The 21,497-nt window shown below is 44.3% G+C and overlaps 1 protein-coding gene across 1 annotated transcript in view; it reads left to right on the top strand.

Moving 5' to 3' along the window:
* The window catches only part of TTC39C (tetratricopeptide repeat domain 39C), an 87,217-nt gene extending 65,993 nt beyond the window's left edge, over positions 1-21,224 (top strand). The window contains exons 7-14 of the mRNA XM_038766537.1: positions 6,908-7,001; positions 10,913-11,020; positions 11,670-11,779; positions 12,198-12,321; positions 14,455-14,552; positions 15,593-15,697; positions 17,758-17,796; positions 18,584-21,224. Coding sequence (XP_038622465.1) covers positions 6,908-7,001; positions 10,913-11,020; positions 11,670-11,779; positions 12,198-12,321; positions 14,455-14,552; positions 15,593-15,697; positions 17,758-17,796; positions 18,584-18,673 — 768 coding nt within the window. The 3' untranslated portion in view covers positions 18,674-21,224. The remainder of the gene's footprint in view (positions 1-6,907; positions 7,002-10,912; positions 11,021-11,669; positions 11,780-12,197; positions 12,322-14,454; positions 14,553-15,592; positions 15,698-17,757; positions 17,797-18,583) is intronic.
* Positions 21,225-21,497: the final 273 nt, after the last annotated feature.

Consider the following 21,497-nt stretch of genomic DNA (forward strand, 5'->3'; position numbering starts at 1 on the left):
CGGCAAGCCAAGGCAAGTTCAGAAGAGAATTTGGTAACTAGAGAGGTCAGGGTGGAAAAACAAGGCAACAGAATTTATTGCCACATGCCAAATATTCAGGATTTCCAAAGCGACATTAAAGCTCTATCACAAGAGTCTTTGAGGGCCCACCACCTTGAGATAAAGGGTTGGGAGTTACTTCAGTTGTATTTATTGTGTCTTTCTCTGTGCAGCGAACTGACTAAGCTCTTGGGAGTGTACAATATAACAGAGTTTGAAGGAGTGGAGAGTGGTGGTCTGTCAGGTGGGAAGGGGGTGGTAAGAGGTGAGCAAGGGGTTGACGGTGAGACAGATGAGATCAAGTTACATTGAGTCATTTGGCTTTTGAGGAGCAAAGTGAGAATGCTGGGTTGTAGAGGGATTCCTGGGTACTGAAGATGATGCTGAGATGTTTGAGTCACCTAAGAACCTGTCTCATTTCCCATGGAAAACTATCTCTCTTTGAAAGCTGATAATGATGAAGAAATTCCACTTTGCTACAGTGGTAGTCTAAGACATATGGAGTATATGAGAGTTCCGGGCTGTCAACCCCAAACTTATGATTAGAAGGAAACATCTCTAAGCTGTGAAACGTCACTAAGGGCAGGTCATCATCTAGAACACAAAACAAGGGACCAAAAGACATCAACAATATAGATAAGGAAATTTCTCCAAAGACAGACAGGACAGGACTCATATGTGAGCAGCAATTATCAGTACCAATTTTGACAATGAGAAAGTCTGATCCAAGCCCCACAAGGTGGGTTTACTGAAAGAAAGAGGACAGAAACGATCCTTTAAAGACGTTTTCAAGTTTGATCTAAAAACTCCAGCATCAGTACAGCATCCTGAGAGGCGGTACTCCTTCCTGAGGTTGCGGCCCTTTCGTGGCTCTTGCTGTTTTCCCCTTGTGCTGCAGCTAATGCATCCTGTCCACTGTCCAGCTCTCGCAGCATTGAGTGGGTGGGCTCAGTCAGTTCTAGACGCGAGGGCCTTTCATCCCCCGGGAAGGTTTGCTGATGGGATTCCGCCTCCCCTTCTTTTACGGTTTTTGTTTTCCTGAGCTAAAACCACTGCAGCAGTGGAGAGGGCTGAGTTTTTGTTGCCCTCTGTAAAACGGGAAGGGAGTTCGGGAGGGGTATTCACCCGTCGGTTAGGAAGCTGAGGAGACTGAGAGAGCGCACTGGCTCTTTGGGGATGAAAAGAAATCAATAAAGATGCATTAAGTAAAAAAAACACGGCCAGGCCCCTTCAGGACAGCGACTTGAGCAGGGAGGCCGAAATCTCAGAGGATGCACGCCAAACCGCTTCTTGACTAACCCTCTCAAGTGGATTTGTTTATTAGGAGCAGAGCCATTTGGTGGCAGCAGGTTTTTTGCATCTGTTGAAGGGCAAGCCTACCTCCACAACTTGAGCAGCTTGCTGTGTCAGCATGATGTAATGGGGTTATTTATAGATCGGGAATAAGAGCGACGCATTGTGAGGAATAATTCTGAGTAATTCAATTAATTGCAGTTTTTCTTCTCCCTGCCTCCCATCTTCGGGCATTTAGAACGATAGCTGTTTCAGATTTCACTGAGAGGAGGGGCCAGTCCTGTGTGGAACTGATGAAGAAATTAATAACATTTTGCTTTCTGGAAGATGACACTTAAATGTCCTTCCATTAATTAGGATGCAGCGGAGACATGAAAATAAACCCAGGTGTCAGACACGATTATTCTTGCCCTTTCAGTTTTGTTTCTTTTTTTTTTTTTGCCTTGTGTCCATACACTCCCAGGCTATTTTATTTGATTCCAAAGCAAATATATGATCTGCTATGCAAAGCCTATCAGCTTAACAAGAGGATCTGTTGCTACTTGCCCTCCACAAACACAACTCCAAGTCTGGAGGAGAGAAGCAGAATCTATTGTTGGAGCTTCCTTGAGAAGCATCTGAGTCCAGGATTTTAGCGACACCAGAGACGGTTGTCGAGTGTTGTAACTGCCATTGTGTTTGCTTCTGGGTGTGCCATAGTTAAAGGAGAAAGAGTGTTTGGTTTTCTCTCTTGAACTTACCCCCCTTCTTTGAAATAGCTGCAATTCAGAAGTCTTCAGATGGTCCTTTTGCAAACACAAATATAACCATTCTCGAGTGAGCTGTTTTAACTAAGAAAAACGTTAGTTTGAGGAAGGTTTCAGATGTTTCGGGTTAGTGTGGGAGCTGTGGGTTTTAGGGGTAGAACTGTACTGTCAAAGGTGTGAGGTACAGAACTGGCATTTCATCCCCACTAAAATGTACGTGTACGTGTGTGACAACTTGAGGGATGGCAAGCTCATTGTGGGCGGGGGAACGAGTCTGTTGACTCTGTTATACTCTCCCAAGCGCATAGTACAGTGCTCAATAAATTTGATTGATCGAATTGATCAATCAGAGAAGCAGCATGGCTCAGTAGGAAGAGCATGGGCTTTGGAGTCAGAGGTCATGGGTTCTAATCCCAGCTCCGCCAGTTGTCGGCCGTGTGACTTTGGGCAAGTCACTTGACTTCTCTGTGCCTCGGTTCCCTCATCTGTAAAATGGGGATTAAGACTGTGAGCCCCCCGTGGGACAACCTGATCACCTTGTAACCTCCCCAGCGCTTGAGTGCTTTAAAACCAGTGAAGAAGAGTTTCTGTTGATATGATAAGCTTCACCCCGTCCCCTCACCCCAAAATAGAAATCTAGTGACTCTTCACCAACAATAAGGGTGTCTGTCATCTGAGCTGGTAAAGAGACCCCAGAGTTTCTGGCAGGAAGCATTGAGATTAGTTCAGGGTTAAAGTCAGAAAGGTTCAACGCACCAGACTGACTACAAGCCAAGGCCTTTCATGCTTTGCAAAGTGGTATTTCTTCCAAGGGAGAGAAAACAAATCCTCGGCAAGCCAAGTCCCTGTCCCCGTGGGACAACCTGATCACCTTGTAACCTCCCCAGCGCTTAGAACAGTGCTTTGCACGTAGTAAGTGCTTAATAAATGCCATCATTATTATTATTATTACGGCAAGACTGCACAAATGGAAACAACTTGGCATCCTGGAAAAAGTATAAATATGGCCTCTTTCATTGGCTTAGAGAATAGAGCATGAGCCTGAAAATCGGAAAGACCTGGGTTCTAACCCCGGCTCTACCACATGTCTGCTGTGTGACCTTGGGCAAGTCACTTCACTTCTCTGTGCCTCAGTTATCTCATCTGTAAAATGGGGATTAAGACTGTGAGCCCCCCGTGGGACAGGGACTGTGTCCAACCGAGTTACCTTATATCTCCCCCAGTGCTTAGTACGGTGCCTGTCACACAGTAAGCGCTTATCAAATACCACAATTGTTATTATTATTATCACTGAAGAGTTCAGGTGATTCCCCTAGTAATCCATTTGAGGCATCTTCTCCCCTCTAGGCTGTAGGTGCCTTGTGGTCAGGGCTACCAACTCTATTGTATTGACATTGTTACAGATCTAACCTCTTTAAAAGTTTAACTGCCCTGAAAAGCTTCTCAACATAATAATAATAATAATAATGGTATTTGTTAAGTGCTTACTATGTGCCAAGCACTGTTCTAAGCGCTGGCATGGGTACAAGGCCATCAGGTTGTCCCAAGTGGGGCTCACAGTCTTAGCCCCCATTTTACAGATGCCGTAACTGAGGCACAGAGAAGTTCAGTGACTTGCCTAAAGTCACACAGCTGACAAGTGGTGGAGCCGGGATTAGAACCCATGACTCCCAAGCCCGTGCTCTTTCCACTGAGCCACGCTGCTTCTCTGTCCCAGCCTTACTCCACAACGATAGGCTTAATCTCATCAGAATTGGCAGCATCGGGTCTGATCCAGTCCCCGTCACCGAGAAGCTGGGCTCTGAACTGCGAATGCGGTCTCACCCTGTTTTCACTCGGTCTTCGCAATCCCGCTCGATGATGCAACGAGCAATCTGGAGGCTGGCATCCGCAGAAATTTCCACAACAGGCCAGGAGTACCATTTAGAGTCTGAGTCAGGACGATCTGTTCTTGTCCGGGCCCCAAAACGCAGAAGAACGAAGACATGTCGAGGATAATTGTAGTTAGAGTTCTCATTAAGCGCTCACTGTGAGCAGAGCACTAAAACTGAATGCTGGGAAAGACTACCCAGGTGGGAAATAATAGTGATGGCCTTTGCTAAGCGCTTACTATGTGCAAAGCACTGTTCTAAGCACTCGACATGGCCTGTGTTCCTTGCGTTGTGGGGTCGCGGGGGCTCACAACCTGAAAGTGAAAGTGGGGAGGGTGATACTCAGCAGAGCCCTCCGGGCTGACATTACTCGCATAACCCCAATACTTTCAACTAATATGCATCTGGCAAATCTCACGTCCAGTTAGGCGCTCTCTCGCTTGGCAACAGACTTGAATGGTGTCCCTGAATTCTGCACCTTTGGCAGGGCGTTATCCGATGATGCAAGGATAAATAAATAGAAGACTAAATTCAGGAGGTCAGTTCCTGTCCCACGTGGGGGCCCGCAGTCTCAATCCCCATTTGACTGATGAGGGAACCAAGGCCTGGAGAAGTGAAGTGACTTGCCCAAGGTTACACAGCAGACAAGTGGCGGAGCCGGGATTAGAACCCATGACCTTCTGGTTCCCAGGCTCCAGCGTCATCCACTACACCGTGCTGAAGACAGGCCCAGAAGACAAGGGGATAGAAAGGAAGGAGAAGGGAAAGAGAGAAAGGGAGATGTGGAAAGAGAAGCAGGGCGGCCTAGTGGAGTGAGCTCGGGCCTGGGAGTGAGAGGCTCTGCTGATCGTCTGCCGTCTGACCTTGGCCCAATCACTTGCATTCTCTGTGCCTCAGTTACCTCATCTGTAAAATGAGGAATTAATAATAATAATGATGGCATTTATTAAGCACTTACTATGTGCAAAGCACTGTTCTAAGCGCTGGGGGGATACAAGGTTGTCCCACGGGGGCTCACAGTCAGTCCCCATTTTACAGATGAGGTAACTGAGACACAGAGAAGTGAAGTGACTTAACCAAGGTCACACAGCTGACAATTGGAGGAGCCAGGATTTGAATCCATGACCACTGACTCCAAAGCCTGGGCTTTTTCCACTGAGCTATGCTGCCTTGGGGCCTTATGTGGGACAGGGACTGTATCCCTCTTTATTATCTGGTATCTACTCCTGTACTTCATACAGTGCCTGGCATATACCTCCTTCCCCTCCCCACAGCACCTGTATATATGTTTGTACAGATTTATTACTCTATTTATTTTACTTGTACATATTTTCTATTCTATTTATTTTGTTAATGATGTGCATCTAGCTTTAATTCTATTTATTCTGACTTGTCAAGCTGTCAACATGTTTTGTTTCGTTGTCTGTCTCCCCCTTCTATACTGTGAGCCTGTTGTTGGGTAGGGACTGTCTCTATACGTTGCCAAATTGTACTTCCCAAGCGCTTAGTACAGTGTAAGCACACAGTAAGCGCTCAATAAATACGATTGAATGAATATACTAAGTGCTTAACAAATTTCAGAAAAAAAAGAGGATGGGAGGAGTGTAAGGGATGGAAGAGGGAGAGGAAATAAAGAAAAATAGCTAAAATAAACATTTAAAATAATGATTGTCCATGTGATGGTCCTTGGTCTCCATGGTGCCTGCTGACATCTCCAGATGGAACCAAGCCACAGCACGTTTTAAATGGTATTTGTTAAGCACATACTATGTGCTAGGCACTGTACTAAGTCCTGGGGTATATACAAGTAAATCAGGTTGGACACAGTCCCTGTCCCATAGAGGGCTTCCCGTTCTAGTCCTTATTTTACAGATGAGATAACTGAGGAACAGAGAAGCAAAGTGAGTTGCCCACGGTCAGTCAGTTGTATTTATTGAGCACTTACTGTGTTCAGAACACTGTACTAAGCACTTGGAAGAGTATGCTATAACAGATATATTCCCTGCCCACAATGAGCTTAAAGGCTAGAGGGAGAGACAGACCTTAATATAAATAAATGACATAAGTGCTGTGGGGGTGGGAGAGGTAGATGAATAAAGGGAGCAAGTCAGGGCGACGCAGAAGAGGGTTGAAGAAAAGGTCAGGCCCGTAACCTGTCCACTGGGCTACACCGCTTTGCCGCCTCAGTAGGTCAAATGCTGCTCAGGGAATTTCTGCTCACCCTCTCCCTGGCAGGGGCACGGCTTGGCTCCGCGGTGCCCAGCAGGAGGGGGACGTGGCAGCAGGACCGAGGCCACCTCTTTGGATTTTGGAGTTGCAGTGGTGGAGGAGCTCCAGGCCCTAAGGGTCCATCCTTCGGCTGAAATCTCTTCTTCATGATCAAAGAGGTCATTTCCAGAGTGGCTTTGGAGTCAGAGGTCGTGGGTTCCAATCCCGGCTCTGCCAACGGTCAGCTGTGTGTCTTTGGGCAAGTCATTTAACTTCTCTGGGCCTCAGTTCCCTCATCTGTAAAATGGGGATTAAAACTGTGAGCCCCCCGTGCGACAACCTCCCCAGCACTTAGAACAGTGCTTTGCACATAGTAAGTGCTTAACAAATACCATCATTATTATTATTATTATTTCCCACAGAGCTTCGACTCAATCAGCAACGAATCTATCCGCCTCATTCCACCGACTTACACTCTTGTAATATGTTTCTCCCCCTCTAGACTGTAGGCTCGTTGTGGACGGGGAACGTAGCCATTATATTGTGTTGTACTCTCCCGAGCCCTCTGAGTGCCCTGCCCACAGTAAGCGCTCAATAAATGCCATTGATTGGCTGAGCGATCGAATCTAGATATAAAGGGCCTCTGGCCCCTGGCTTAGATTCTGAACTTATATGTGGCCAAATAAATGCTATTTACAGTATTTTTTTAATAAGGTGTCTTTATGAGTTAATTGTTTTTTGTTCCCGCAGTGTCAAATCAACAGTGCCTTGACTTCTTTCCACACGGCTTTGGAACTTGCCACAGATCAAAGAGAGATTCAGCACGTCTGTCTGTATGAAATTGGTAAATATGAATGTTTTATGCCTCCGCTAAGTGTATTAATGGTATCATCAAGGTATTTTCCGTAATACCTTTCTGGTACTTTACGTTCCTCCCAAGAGATTTTATTATCTCATTTTCATCTGACTGAAAGAAGGCTTTCCCTGAGACATATTTTCGGTTTCAAAGGAGCTTTACAAGCTTAACTCTTTACATCGTGCCTGCTGTGAGACCTTGGGTAAGTCACTTACCTTTCCTGTGCCTCAGCTTCCTCATCTACGAAATGGGGATGTAAAATATCTGCCGGCCTTCCCTCCTAGACAGTAAACCTCGTGTGGCAACCTTGTGTCTGATCTGTATTACCTGTCCCCGGAGTTGGCACATAATAAGCACTCAATAAATACTATCATCAGTATATCATAATTTCAAGATAAGAAAAGATTATCCTGATTTTACCTAGTGACACAATATTATAGGGTAAATCCCACAATGAGAGGGAGCCTTATCTGTAATGCTGCTAGACTGCGAGCCTGTTGTTGGGTAGGGACCATCTCTATATGTTGCCGACTTGAAGTTCCCAAGCGCATAGTGCTCTGCACACAGCGCTCAATAAATACGATTGAAGGAATGAATGAATGAGCGCTCTGTCTAGCCTCAAAGAGAGTCTGGTTACACCCTGTTAGTCAGTGGTATTTTTTTTTGTTATATAGTACTCTCCCAAGTGCTTGGTAGAGTGTTCTGCACACAGTATGTGCTCAAAAAGTACCACTGACTGATTAACAGGGTGTAACCAGACTCTCTGAGGCTAGGCAGAGTGCTCATTCATTCATTCACTCAATCGTATTTATTGAGCGCTGTGTGCAGAGCACTCTACCAAGCACTTGGGCGAGTACAATATAACAGAATTGGGAGACGCGTTCTCTGGCCACAGCGAGCTAGCATATGAACTAGCCCCAGTACCAATTAGACTGGCTAAATTGCCTTCTATAATAAGCTCATTTCTGAATGTCAGCCCGTCTTTTGAAGTGAAGCACTTGGTGTGTTCCTGGTGGTGCGGTTCCTTTTTATCTCCTTGCCTCTGCAGCTCGGGTTGCTGATTAGCATGTCAGGTGATCATCTGTTGGATGTCTTGGCATTTTTAATCTTCTTGTTGTCCTTGCAGACAGGGAGAGGCAAAGGCAGTTTCTTGCTTGACAGCAAAAGAGCCATACAGCTGAGAAAGAGCGTGGCTAAGTGGAAAGAGCCAGGCTTTGGGAGTCAGAGGACGTGGGTTCTAATCCCGGCCCCGCCACTTGTCTGTTGTGTGACCTTGGACAAGTCCCTAAACTTCTCCGTGCCTCAGTTACCTCATCTGGAAAATAGGAATTAAGACTGTGCGCCCCAGTTGGGGACAACCTGATCACCTTGTATCCACCCCAGCGCTTAGAACAGTGCTTGGTACATAGTAAGCGCTTAGCAAATACGATAATTATTATTATCATTATTGTCAAGAATTTTGTGTGGTCCCCAAGGAAGTGGTAGAGATGAGGGAGGAGAGGGGAAAAGAAGGAGGTAGATGGGAGAAGCATCTCTTGAGAGGGGCGTGAGGGTCATTAATTTTAGCCCCAAAGGGTTTGCTAGTCACCTGGGAACTTTTCAGATCATTTCCTCTTTACAGCAAAATCCTGAGTCTTCTGAAAGGAAAGTGGCTGGCAGTCAAACTTGCAAGGCTTAGAATGATTCCAGAAATGGTTAAAACATTTTATTGGGAAAAGTTCACTCAGTGAGCAAAGGAGGAGGATTTAACGGGGACATAAACTTCTTTGTTGATCCGTGGTTTGGCAATCGCACAGTAGAACTGAAGGATTTTGCAATGAAGTTGAGCGGAGTATCTCTAAACTTCAACGCCTCTTCTCTCTTCCCCTTCCTCGGTTTGCTTTCAAGCCAGATTAATGTTCTGTAGATGTATCTCTGAAATGATCCCAGAGGCCAAGAGCTTTAAATATAATTTGTGTCTCTGATTGAGGTAATCTGATAATCCCCAAAGAATGGTGTCCGAGTCAGGTCCAGTGGGGAGAGCCGGGAACTGAATCAAGACTCAGTTTCAGTTCTCAGCTCTGACTCTAAATTGCTGAGGGATCTTGAGAGTCCACCACTTAATAATTATAATAATTATGGTATCTGTTAAGGGCTTACTACGTGCCAAGCACTGTTCTAAGTGCCTCGGTAGATGCAAAGTTATCCATTCGGATACAGTTCCTGTCCCGCGTGAGGCTCAAAATCTAGGGAGGGTGAAGTAGAATTTAATCCCCATTTTACAGATAAGGAAACTGAGGCACAGAGAGTGAAGTGATTGCCCAAGGTCACCCAGTCGATAAGTGGCGGAGCCGTGATTAAAACCCATGTCCTCTGAGTCCCAGGCCCAGGCTCTTTCCACTGGGCCACATTGCCTCTCAAGTTATCATCTGACTGATAATTTAATAATCATGGCATTTGTTAAGTGCTTACTGTGTGTCACGCACTGTACTAAGTGCTGGGGTGGATTAGCAAATCAGGTTGGACACAGTCCCCGTCCCTCATGGGGCTCACAGTCTTAATCCCCATTGTACAGGTGAGGTAACTGAGGCACAGAGACGTGAAATGACTTGCCCAGGGTCAAGTGGTGGAGGCAGGATTGGAACTCAGGTCCTTCTGGCTCCCTGGCCTGTGCTAACTTTTTCATTCAATCGTATTTATTGAGTGCTTACTGTGTGCAGAGCACTGTACTAAGCGCTTCTGTACTAAACTTCCCTGCAGCTCAGTTTTGTCATCAGTGGCATGAGATTCACCTGGTCGCTCCACAGCTCGATGCTCTAAATTGCTCTCAGTTAGACCTTTGGTTTAATTCTGTTGTTTGCTGAGTGTTTACTTTGGGCATCACACTGTATCAAGCAGGTGGATCAAGGCCCAGAATATAGAGGTTGAAGACAATCCCAGTCCACAAAAATTTTGCATTCTAGGGGTGTCAGGAGGGGAGGGGGCAGGCCAGCCAAGAACTAACTTGACAAAAAAACATGAAAGCTATCTCTTTGCCCTCCCTTCCCTCACCCCCAGTGTAGCACCTATATATATATGTATATATGTTTGTACGCATTTATTACTCTATTTATTAATTTTATTTGTACATATTTATTCTATTTATTTTATTTTGTTAATGTGTTGTGTTTTGTTCTGTCTCCCCCTTCTAGACTGTGAGCCCACTGTTGGGTAGGGAGCGTCTCTATATGTTGCCAACTTGTTCTTCCCAAGTGCTTAGTACAGTGCTCTGCACTCAGTAAACACTCAATTGATTGAATGAATGAATAGTAAGAGCCAAGTCCCCGGCAATGTAAATATTTACAGAAGCAACTTCCCTGTTTTACCAGCTCCTGTTCAAGGGCAGAATGTGGCTGCTGAAAGAGCACAAAGTAGGTGCAGTGGACTCAGTTAAGCCACACTCCTCCCGGGGGGAGGGGAAGAGCCGAAACCACTGTCCCCCAAATGGATTGAGCCATGGTGTAGACGTTCTCCGCTCCAGTGGGGAGGTGGAACGTGGCCCCCCTGGACCTGATGAGCCAAGTGGTCATCCACGACGTGGCTTAGGAGCGTTAGAAACAGCATTCTCCATTGACATTCAGGCTCCAAGAGAGACCACGTGAAGACCCTTTCGAAAACCGTAGCGTCCAGTCTCGGAATCTTTCAGGCCGTAGCGCGCTTAATCGTATCCCGAAATTTTCCAGTGCTGTTGGCTCCGAACTTCAAAGTTAGATGGTTTTCTGGGGGGAAAATGAATCTTTTAAGTTCTGCAGAAGCGTTCACACGGGAGCGATCCCCCGCAGCCACGTTCAGCAGCACATCTCGAGTTCCGTCATTAGTAGGGAGTTTTCCATGACAAGCTCGTCTGCTTCTCAGCCGTGTGACCGCGTTCTTCCTTTTAGGCTGGTGCAGTATGATAGAACTGAACTTCGAGGATGCGTTTGATTCCTTCGAAAGGCTCAAGAACGAGTCCCGGTGGTCTCAGTGCTACTACGCCTATTTAACTGCAGGTGAGTACCCTCAGAGGCCGTGGGTTCCAGTCCCAGCTCTGCCACTTGTCAGCTGTGTGACCTTGGGCAAGTCACTTAACTTCTCTGTGCCTCAGTTCCCTCATCTGTAAAACGGGGATGAAGACTGTGAGCCCCACGTGGGACAACCTGATGACCTTGTCTCTACCCCAGCACTCAGAACAGTGCTTGGCACATAGTAAGCGCTTAACAAATGCCATCATTATTATGTTGGATGGTTTGTGCGGCGGTCGTCCTAGTCGATGAGAGCCTCCTGCCCTTTAGATGGTTGTGGTTTCCCTGCGGAGCTGTTAGGGAAGTTTTTCCAAGTCAGGAGGTGGCTTCGCTTTGGGCCACAAGAGCCAAATGCAGTGAGACCTTCGAGCCCGTCATCTGTGCGGTTTGAATTGCTCCCCCCAACCCCCCGCAGCCCAGCTCAAGAGTCCCAAGCATAGCCAGATCTGGCTCCCTCACCTCAGGTTCCAAATCCTGCTCCGAGTCAAAGAGTCGGTGTGCGCAATTCAAGGAAAAATGTGTATTATTACAAGAACGAGTTAAAATCAGCCAGTCATTCCGTGGTGTGTAGTGCGTACTTACTATGCACAGGTTTGTTTTCAGGCACTGTACACCATTCCCCTGCCATTTCTTACAGTGTGTCAAGGAGCCACTGGCGATCTGGATGGAGCACAGATTGTTTTCAAAGAAGTTCAGAAGCTGTTCAAACGGAAAAACAATCAAATCGAGCAGTTCTCCGTTAAAAAGGTACGTGGCGCTAGGGAAGATTTGATGTGTCATGTCTAAGTCACCGGGGCACGGATGACTTCGGACAGGGGCTAGAAATATATGAGAAGCCAGTGGCTAGCCCAGTCCATTAAGCGAGTGCTGTGAAATGTCAGATGTTAGCAGAAGACGACTCCCAACCCCAAACCTTTGCTCCTCTTCCCCTAATGAGAGGACAGAGTGACACTCAGGACACTGCCCCAGCACAAGCAGCGCCGACTCAACCGAGGGCAAATCTACAAATATATTAAGGATTTGAAAGCGAACGAGATGTCACCTCCCTAAACCTATCATCTGCAGCATCCTTAGCATGATGAAATACGAACTACGGCTCGATTATTTACACACATCCTGGCTCAGCTTTAGAGGAGCACGGCCTGATCGTTTCCATTCTTTACAGGCCGAGAAGTTTCGGAAGCAAACGCCAACCAAAGAGCTGTGTGTACTGGCGTCCATTGAAGTGCTGTATTTGTGGAAGGCCCTTCCTAACTCTTCCTTTCCCAACCTACAGAGGATGAGTCAAGGTTTGAGATTTTTATTTCCCTAAGTGCTCTGGCACGTTATGTGTGGGTGTGAGAGATGTGATATATATTAATGTATGTAGAGAGAGAGCTGTCAGAGGACCTGAGTCCTAATTTCACTCATTCATATTTACTGGGCACGTACTGTGGACAGAGCACTGTACTTAGTGCTTGGAAAGTACAATTCAGCAACAACGCAGCTCAACCACTTACCTGCTACTTCCTTACTACCACTCACCTTAACCGTGGGCAAGTCAGGCTGTGTGACCTTAGGCAAGTCACTTAATTTTTCTGCGCCTCAGTTTCCTCACCTGCAAAATGGAGATCCAATACCTGTTCTCCCTCCCACTTAGATTGTGAGCCCCATGTGGGACAGGGACTGTATCCAGCCTGATTAACTCGAATCTACCCAGTGCTTAGAACAGTGCTTGACATATAGTAAGCGCTTAACAAATACCATAAAAAAAAATTGGTGTGTGCAGGTGTGACCGATTTGAGTCATATCCAAATACCAACTTCCCGATTCTGTATCACACCGTGAAGCATCACTGCGTAGGATACAGCTAGGTTCTAATTGTGGGATTGGTTAAGTGTGCTAGGCACTGTACTAAGCGCTGGGGTGGATACAAGCAATTCAGATTGGACACACGTGGGGCTCACAGTCTCATACCAGCTCTGCTCGTGGACTGCGGGGTGACCTCGGACAGGTCATTTTAGAATATCTAATTCACCGAGAACCTTTAGGAAAAAATGAGATAAGAATGGTTAAAGCACTCTGGAAAAATAAGAGCAGCATCTAATAAAATAATATCATTATTAATAATCATAGTAATAACAATAGTATTTTTAAGCACGTGCTACGTTCTAAGCACTGGGGTTGATGCAGATTAATCCAATCCCACAGGGGGCTCACAGTCTGAGTAGTTGGGAGAACAGGCATTGAATCCCCATTTTGCAGATGGGGGACTGAGGCAAGGAGAAGTGAAGTGATTTGCCCAAGGTCAGAAAGCAGGTAAGAGGCAGAGCAGGGATTAGAGCTCAGGGCCTTTCACTCCCAGACCCGGGCTCTTTCCACTAGCCCACACTGCTTCAGCCTATTGAAGCTGTGGAAAGAGCACGGGCTTTGGAGTCAGAGGTCATGGGTTCGAATCCCGGCTCCGTCACGTGTCTGCTGTGGTACAATGGACAAGTCACTTAACTTCTCTGAGCCTCAGTTACCTCATCTGTAAGACTGTGAGCCCCACGTGGGACAACCTGATCACCTTGTATCCCCCCCAGCACTTAGAACAGTGCTTTGCACATAGTAAATGCTAAACAAATGCCATCATCATTATTATTAGTAGTAGTATTAGTATTATTGAATTCAAAGTTTTTTTAATTAATTTTTGTAATATTTGCCAGAGCCATAGACCCCTTGCTCCACTACTGGTGGTGTCAGATAGTTTTGTCCAGTCGATAAATACCATGTAGAGGTGTTGGTGCTCTGCACTCAATAGGTACTCAATAAATCCTGTTGATGATAGCATTGGTGTGTCTCTGTCTCCAGGGGTGTGGGGGAGGTTTTCTGTGGTGGAAGGGGCTGTGTTTGTGTGCATGGGGCTGTGTATTCAGGGTGGGGGTAATATCAAGTGCTTAAAGAGTAAAGTTCAAGAGGGAGTAAGGGAAAAGGAGGTCTTAGGTGGGAGAAGGCCTCTTGGAGGAAATGTGAGTTTTGAAAGGTTTTGAAGGTAGGGAGAGTGGTGGTATGTCGTACATGAAGGGTGAGGGAGTTCCATACCAGAGGGAGGATGATGATAATAATAATAATAATAATAATAATAATAATAATAATAATAATAATAATAATAATAACAGCATTTATTAAGCGCTTACTATGCATAAAGCACCATTCTAAGCACTGGGGGATTACAAGGGGATCAGGTTGTCCTACGGGGGGCTTCCAGTCTTCAATGTGTGCAAGGATGTGTGCAAGGGGACAGCCACAATCTAGACTAAGCAAGGGGTCAAAGGTTCCTCAAGTGCAGAAGTGTAAATTGCTGTTCACCTCTCATCAAAATAACAACTAAAAAAGTTTACCGAAAACGTTGCTTTTGAGTCTCACCGACAGATGTCTTTCCCCGCCTCTCTTTCTTTAAGCTTGTCATGAAGTTGTGGACTCCTCTGCCGTTGGATTAAAGAACCTGCTTCTTGGTGCCATACACAAATGCTTAGGGAACTCAGAAGATGCTATTCAGGTAAATTGTGAGCACCTGTATTGAGGAGAAAAGAACACTGTCTTTAAATAACTGAGCCCATTTTCCAGGCCCAAGAAAAGGGAATTAATTAAAAAGCCTCCCCAATATTCTCTTGAATTCTCAGTCTCAATAGGAGACTGCCAGCAAAGCAAGGAAGAAACTAAGGATTAGTAATTCAATACAGGTAATGCTGAACTCCTTATGAAGTTTACATTCTTAAACAGAAGGTATAATATTGATTTGTTTAATGTTTTAGCACATTATTTAGAGTGCTAATTTGAGTTGAGAGGTTGGAGTTAGGAGTGAAGGGAAAAAATGAGGAAATCTTAGAGGAAGAAACAGGGAAGGAGGGAGAGAGAGAATTATGCATTTGTCTAGCCCTTAACAGATTCCAGATTCAGAAACAGAGGTAAAAATCTTTGTGACTGAAGGCATTTGTCTCACCCACTTCTTGGGCACTTAAAAGTGGGTTATTAATAATTGTGCAGCAGCTGCAAAGCAGGAGCATTCAGCTAGCATTCATCTCCATGCTGGGAAAAGCCAGTATTTGGTGATTTTAAAGTTGAACTTACTTTCTGAGCTGAAGAGCATCGCCAAGAAAGAAACCAAGAGGCCAAGGCTCGAGGTCCGCAGAGAGTGGATTCCTCTGAGGAGATAGCGACTTGGTTACGAAGTAGAGGAAAACATTTCAAAGACTGGTTGGACTTAGAAGAGGGCCTGGAAAACTTGAGCTGGTGTGGAAAATCCTGTTGCCATTGTTGAATGAAAGAATAATAACTAATTAATAATTATGGTATTTGTTAAACACTTACTATGTGCCAAGCACTGGTTTAAGCGTTGGGGAAGGTAATCAAGTTGTCCCTCGTGGGGCTCACAGTCTTAATCGCATGTTACAGATGAGGTAACTAAGGCATAGAGAGGTGAAGTGGCTCACCTAAAGTCACACAGCTGACAAGTGGTGGAGCCGGGATTAGAACCTATGTCCTCTGATTCCCAAGCCTGTGCATAAACTGACTTAGAAAAATGTTTTTCACTTTCAGTTCTTTCAACGAGCCGTTAAGGATGAACTGTGTCGCCAGAATAATTTATATATCCAGCCATATGCTTGCTATGAGCTCGGTTGCCTTCTGTTAGATGACCCAGAGGTAAGCTAAGTAGATGTGGTTGAAAAATTCCTGCAGCAGACCCAAAACGTTCATAATGGAAATAATTGTATTTCATGAGTGATACTTGGTAAATATTTGAATTGACCCTCCTTCAGAGGATTTTTTTAGCTGCTACTTTTTGCCAGAATACTCAGTCTCTCAGAATCTAGAAAGCCACATTCTCCTTCAGGCCAATCAGACACACGTCTCCCGTGAATTGAAAGAGAAAACGTGTCAGTTTTGGACTTCGATGCTTTGACTGGTCTAATCTGTGGTCAGTGCTGTGAAACAAGGCTATGATTTCTTTGAAACCATATGTTTTAAGAGCCTCCCGGCTAGCACTATTTTTTCTACGGTCACTTCTCATAGCTTTTGTTAGCTTTGGTTGCTAATTCAAACATGTTTTGAATTGGAACTGAATGATTTAGAAGAAGGTATTTAATTTTGGGGGCTCAGGCCCTTTTTGAATTTGAAAGCTTAAAGCCTAAATTAAAATAAATCATTAAATGAAGTCAAAATTGGTTTCGAAAAGCTGGATTCTGAACATGAGTTGAAAAAAAATGAGAGAGAGAGAGGTGGTATTGGCTCTTTCTTTTTTAAAGTGTGTTTTTATAGTGCATTTCTGAGGGGTTTTAGGTTCTCCTGAAGCTTTTTTTAGGCTCTAATGAAAGACAAGCATTTTAAGACAATACAATTAATTTAAGAAGTAGACTTTACTAAAAATTAAAATGCTTCTGGAAGAGGCGAAGATAGCTTTTGCTCTGTGTCTTCTCTCTTTTCAACTTTGGATGTCTTTTAGATAGAATATGAATTCTATACTGAGGTTTTAGTACCTCATGGTAATTTTAAAATGCTGCATGTAATGAAATAGCCTTGATCATTTTAAAGGCTGTTTTCTCATTACCAGGATTTCTTCTTTAATATAAATATATTTGAAAAGGCACTTGGGTGTATTCTCATTTTTCAAATATCGGTGGCCGTGGGATTTCTGAGAGTAATTGCTGAAATCCTAATTTTCAAAAGACGAAACTGAGGAACACAGTTGTCGAATGTGACATCTTCACTCCTCATGTCTACAAGCTTAACTTGATCCGCAAGAAACGAATGACTTTAGGATGCCCCACAAAATAGCAAGTCCCCCTAAAAGCTTAAGAAACTTCCTACTTCTACATTAGTAGAGCTTTATCTCAAATCTCAGTGCAGAAGAAGATTTAAAAATTGCAGAAATGCCTCTAGATGGTGGTAGAACTGCGGTGGAGTGTTAATAGCAGATTTTTAGAAAAGCATAACTTTTTCATAATAATTGATAATCATGTTGTTTAAGCACTTTCTATGTGCCAAGCACCTTACAAGCACTTAGGACAGTGTTCTGCACACAGTAAACACCACTGATTGATTGTTCTAAGCGCTGGGGTAGATACAAGATCATCAGCTCGGGCCCAGTCCCTGTCCCCCCGGGAATCACAGTCCAAGTAGGAGGGAGAAACACATATTGAATCCCCATTTTACAGATGAGGGAATTTAGAACCAGAGAGGTAAAGTGACTTGCCCGTGGTCTCCCAGCAGGAAAGCGGCAGAGCCCGGATTAGGACCCAGGTGCTCTGACACCCAGGCTCTTTTCCCTAGGCCACCCATCCTCACCATTGTAGTCTGGATTTCTTCTGTTTGGAAAGAGGAGAGAAGATGAGAATTCAATATTAAATAACCGACTCTGGGGCAGAAAAACAGAAACCCTCTCTTTCCAGTAAATGTCATTGATTGTTTGATTCCTATTCTTCTTCGTATTTATTGATTGGTTGAGCATTTCCTCTGAGCCAAGTGTACAAAAATACAAGGTTGGTAATTCAGACACAAATCCTGACCTACACCTGAGGCACCTCACAGTCAACCGTGGGGTGGCAACAGATGCAGAAGGAAACTAGAACTTGGTAGGGCATATTATTTGGTAGAATTTACTTCATTTAGTGCAGTTTTCCTGCTCTTTGTAAAATGCATATGGTGCGATTAAAAATGGCCCGATTGCATGGGACAATATTAACATGTTTTCCTTGCTTTTATAGACTGCGGCAAGAGGCAGAACTCTGCTTCTACAGGCAAAGGTACTTATTTTTCTCCTTCTCCTCTGCCTTCCCTGCTCTTATTCCCTTCAAAAATTACTGTGGACTTGAAATGTTAGCTGGATATGAGTCTTGTAGGAGTAATGAACTAGCTGCTAATAGGAGGCTAATGGAGATTGAACTGATGAGCAGTTGACTATTTGCCATTAAAATCTTGGTATGTCACTGCCCTGTTGGAGAAAAAACTCATTTTTTGTCCCTCTTAATCTTATCGCGTTGAACACTACATGGCCTCAGGATGCTTATTTGGGTGTTAGTGATGATAATACTATTTTTTAAGCGCTTATTGTGTGTCAAGTACTGTCTTAAGCACCAGGATAGATCCAAGACCATCAGCTCCCACTTGGGCTTGCAGGAGAAGAACAGGTATTTAACCCCCATTTTGCAGATGAGAGACTTGAGGCCCAGAGAAGTTAAGTGGCTTGCGCAAGGTCACACAACCGGCAAGCGGAGGAGCTGGTTTTGAACCCAGATTCCCTGACTCTTAGGCCTGTGCTGTTTCCACCAGTCCACACTGCGTTCTCAAGTGAATAACTGTATCGTCTTCCAACACTATCCTTCCGGGAAGGTGCCTAGTGCTGATATAAGACTTTCCCCAGAAATGAACATCTCTGATGTTTGGTAGCACTCAAAGCTGTGCATCTTTTGACTGAAGTTGAGGGGGATAATTGCAGAGAGGAATTACGTGTAATGGGTCAAAATGGGAGTTAGTCCTTATATTAAATGGTACCTAACCAATGCAATTAACTGTTCTTACTTGATCTTGCAGGAGGAATTCACTGGCTACGATTTTGAGAACAGATTACATGTTCGCATACATGCCGCTTTAGCCTCTATGAAGGAAGTGGTTCCGCAGTGACAGACAAGAAATCAGGATTTCTCCCACCCAAACAGTTTCTGCACTTTAAGACAGAAGCAGAGGAAAAAGCTCTTGGGAAGATCGGCTTTTCTTCTGCAAGCCACCTGTGCCAGATACCTTCTGAAGTTTTTGAAGTTAGGCTGACACATTCACATCTCTTCTAAACCAGTACCTTTCTTGTTGTTTTGGTTTTTAAAGCAAATTAATCAGCCAGTGAGAGAGTTAAGTGTCCTTGTGCGAACTCTTTAGGTTGTATTTTTGTTGATTTTCAAATCTGATTTTTGTTTTTAAACCAAACTAAATATAGTTGACCTGCAATCCTGGAGAACCGCCTATATTAAGCACATATCTGATAGCTTTAACAGATGCTTACTAGTGAAATTATGCTAAGTAGATTGAAACTTCTGACCTCTTAGAAAATAGTGTTTTTCCCTGGAGCAAGCCCAAATACCTATCAGCTCACTGAATGCAATTCAAAATACTGTCCCCAAATTGTTTTCCAAAACGGATTTTCTTTTTCTCTAAAGCCAACCAAAACCAAGGGATTCAGAAGTTGATCAGGGCTAACTGTTATGCTGACTTAAATGAAGGGTTTAGCTTAATGGCTTGATCTGGGAGAGATGTGAGAGTTCTTGTAGTATTTTTTCCTTAATTTTGGAATAGCTTTCCATCTTCCCCTTTCTAGAGTGTTTCAACCCCATTCTTCCGCATTGCTTAGTAGGGCTTATTGAATTAATGGGTGGTTTTTTGTGGGGGGTGGTTCATGATTTTTCCTTGGAAATATTCTAAGTGGTTATTTAGGTTTGTAGGATAGATGTTACCAGAATTTAACTGTTTTGTTTTTTTGTTACTCAGGTTGCTAAATCTTGGGAGAGAAGGGAGAATCAAAATCATTTAAAAAATCCCTCTTTTACTAAGTTTTAATCCTCAGTTCACCTTACTTCCTTCTACAGGCCCACCCCCATGTGGGATTGAAGTTTATAGATACCTCAGTCAGTTCTAAGAACCTTGTATCATGATTGTGTGATCGACTTGGCCAAAACCGACGTTTGCTTTTTAAATTCATTCTGAGCACCTTTTTAATAATCCCATTTTATTCACGAAGCAATCAGGTCATACAAGTTCGATTTATTTTTCTTTAACACGTTAAGGAAAGGGGAGACTCTGGCTGGGATGTTGGTGAATTGAGGCCTATAGGGTTGATGCAAGAGTGGCAGGGATTGTGAGGTCGGTGTCCGTTTTCCTTCTCGGATCAAATCACCATTATGCATTTCCTTGTCTCTGTTTCTGCCCGACTTGGAGCGGAGATTTTGCTCCTCACTAAATTGTCTCATCGGTTGCAACCCGCATCGATCTACAGCGAAAGACAAGGGCGGTCGTATCACCGAGCGATAGGATTCCACAGTCAAACCTGGTTTTCCTAGTGGAAATTCCCTGACTTCATCCAGGTTGGAGACGGAAAGATTCTGACTCTTTAGACTAGGCTATCGTGTGACTTTCCTCACCTCAACATCTACGGAGTGGTAGCAAACATGTTTCTTTGGACCAGATTCAGGGGCATTCTAAGTCTCAAAGCTTTCGCTTCTGTGTTTATTCCTCCTCGAATATATCAGTTCACACAAGTAGCCGTAGGATTATTATTCTGTGTGTAAAGATTACTTATAGTCCTGATTGTGATTCAGAAGTGGTTTTGATGTAGTTGAATACGGTTTTGTTTCTGCATCAGATGCTTTTTATTTTTGTTTCTAAGTTCAGGATCAGTCCACTCTGCTTGACACCCTTGCCCTTGGATTTTCTTTACACCCCAGGTATCGATCTGAAAGTCATTCATGCTCAGGTTCACCTCAGAGTGCTCCGGCAGATTGCTTGTGCTCGCACTATTGAGGAGTTCTGAAAATCCCCCAGGTTAGCAGAATGCACTGTGAGTGTATAGTCAGGCTTAGGGAATGCTACATAAAAGGCGACAGAGCCTTCAGGGTTGAAATGATGTCTAAAAGGGGTTATCCAATCCGTGTACTATGACTTATCCCACCTATGTATTATGACTGTGGACCTGTTCTGTATATCTCAGTTCTGTGTAAATCACTCTTTTCCCACCAATCCAGCAAATAATCACTCGAGTGGAACTGACTGTATCTTTCGTGTGTTTCTTTTTCTGTTGTTTACACCTTCCCCTTCCTGCACAATGGGATCGCTGTAATTTATAAATGTACACTCTTTTTTTAATGTTAGTTTATGCCTATGATGAGAGGTCGCAAAATGTCTTCTGTGCGATTCGGGATCGACTGGATACACCGACACACTCGGAGGCATGATCTAATAGCAATAATAGAATCTGCATCTTGCTGGATAATATCTAGTTAACATTTTACCTTTACTGGTCAGGTATCTTTCTGTTTTCAGTTGGTTATGTCTGTGTCTTCTGTTCAAGAGCTAGAATTTTTAGCTGGCACCGAAAATTAGTATCTCGATTGTGGTGTATTGTAAAAGTCACTAATTTACAGAACTTACATTTTTATATTTCTGCCGAGTAAAGCTTAAGGAAAGCACACACCCGATTGCTTTTTTTTTCACTCTTCTGGATTTATTTTTGAAGCATGCCCTGGCCAGCCTCGAGGGGCAGAAAATCCAAAACTACTCTTGGTGTTGGTGAGCATTATTTCCTCGACTCAGAAGAAGTCCAGGCCTTCAACTGGTGTTCTGACAATACATTCTTTTTAGGTGTTGGTGTTGCCTTGTGGGGAGGGGAGGGTGTGTGTGTGTGTATCTGTGTGTGTGTGTACACGCGTGCGCTCTACAAATAGCCCCTCGCATTGGCTTCTCC

This window comes from Tachyglossus aculeatus, chromosome 25, assembly GCF_015852505.1.
Source record: "Tachyglossus aculeatus isolate mTacAcu1 chromosome 25, mTacAcu1.pri, whole genome shotgun sequence".
Lineage (NCBI taxonomy): Eukaryota > Metazoa > Chordata > Mammalia > Monotremata > Tachyglossidae > Tachyglossus > Tachyglossus aculeatus.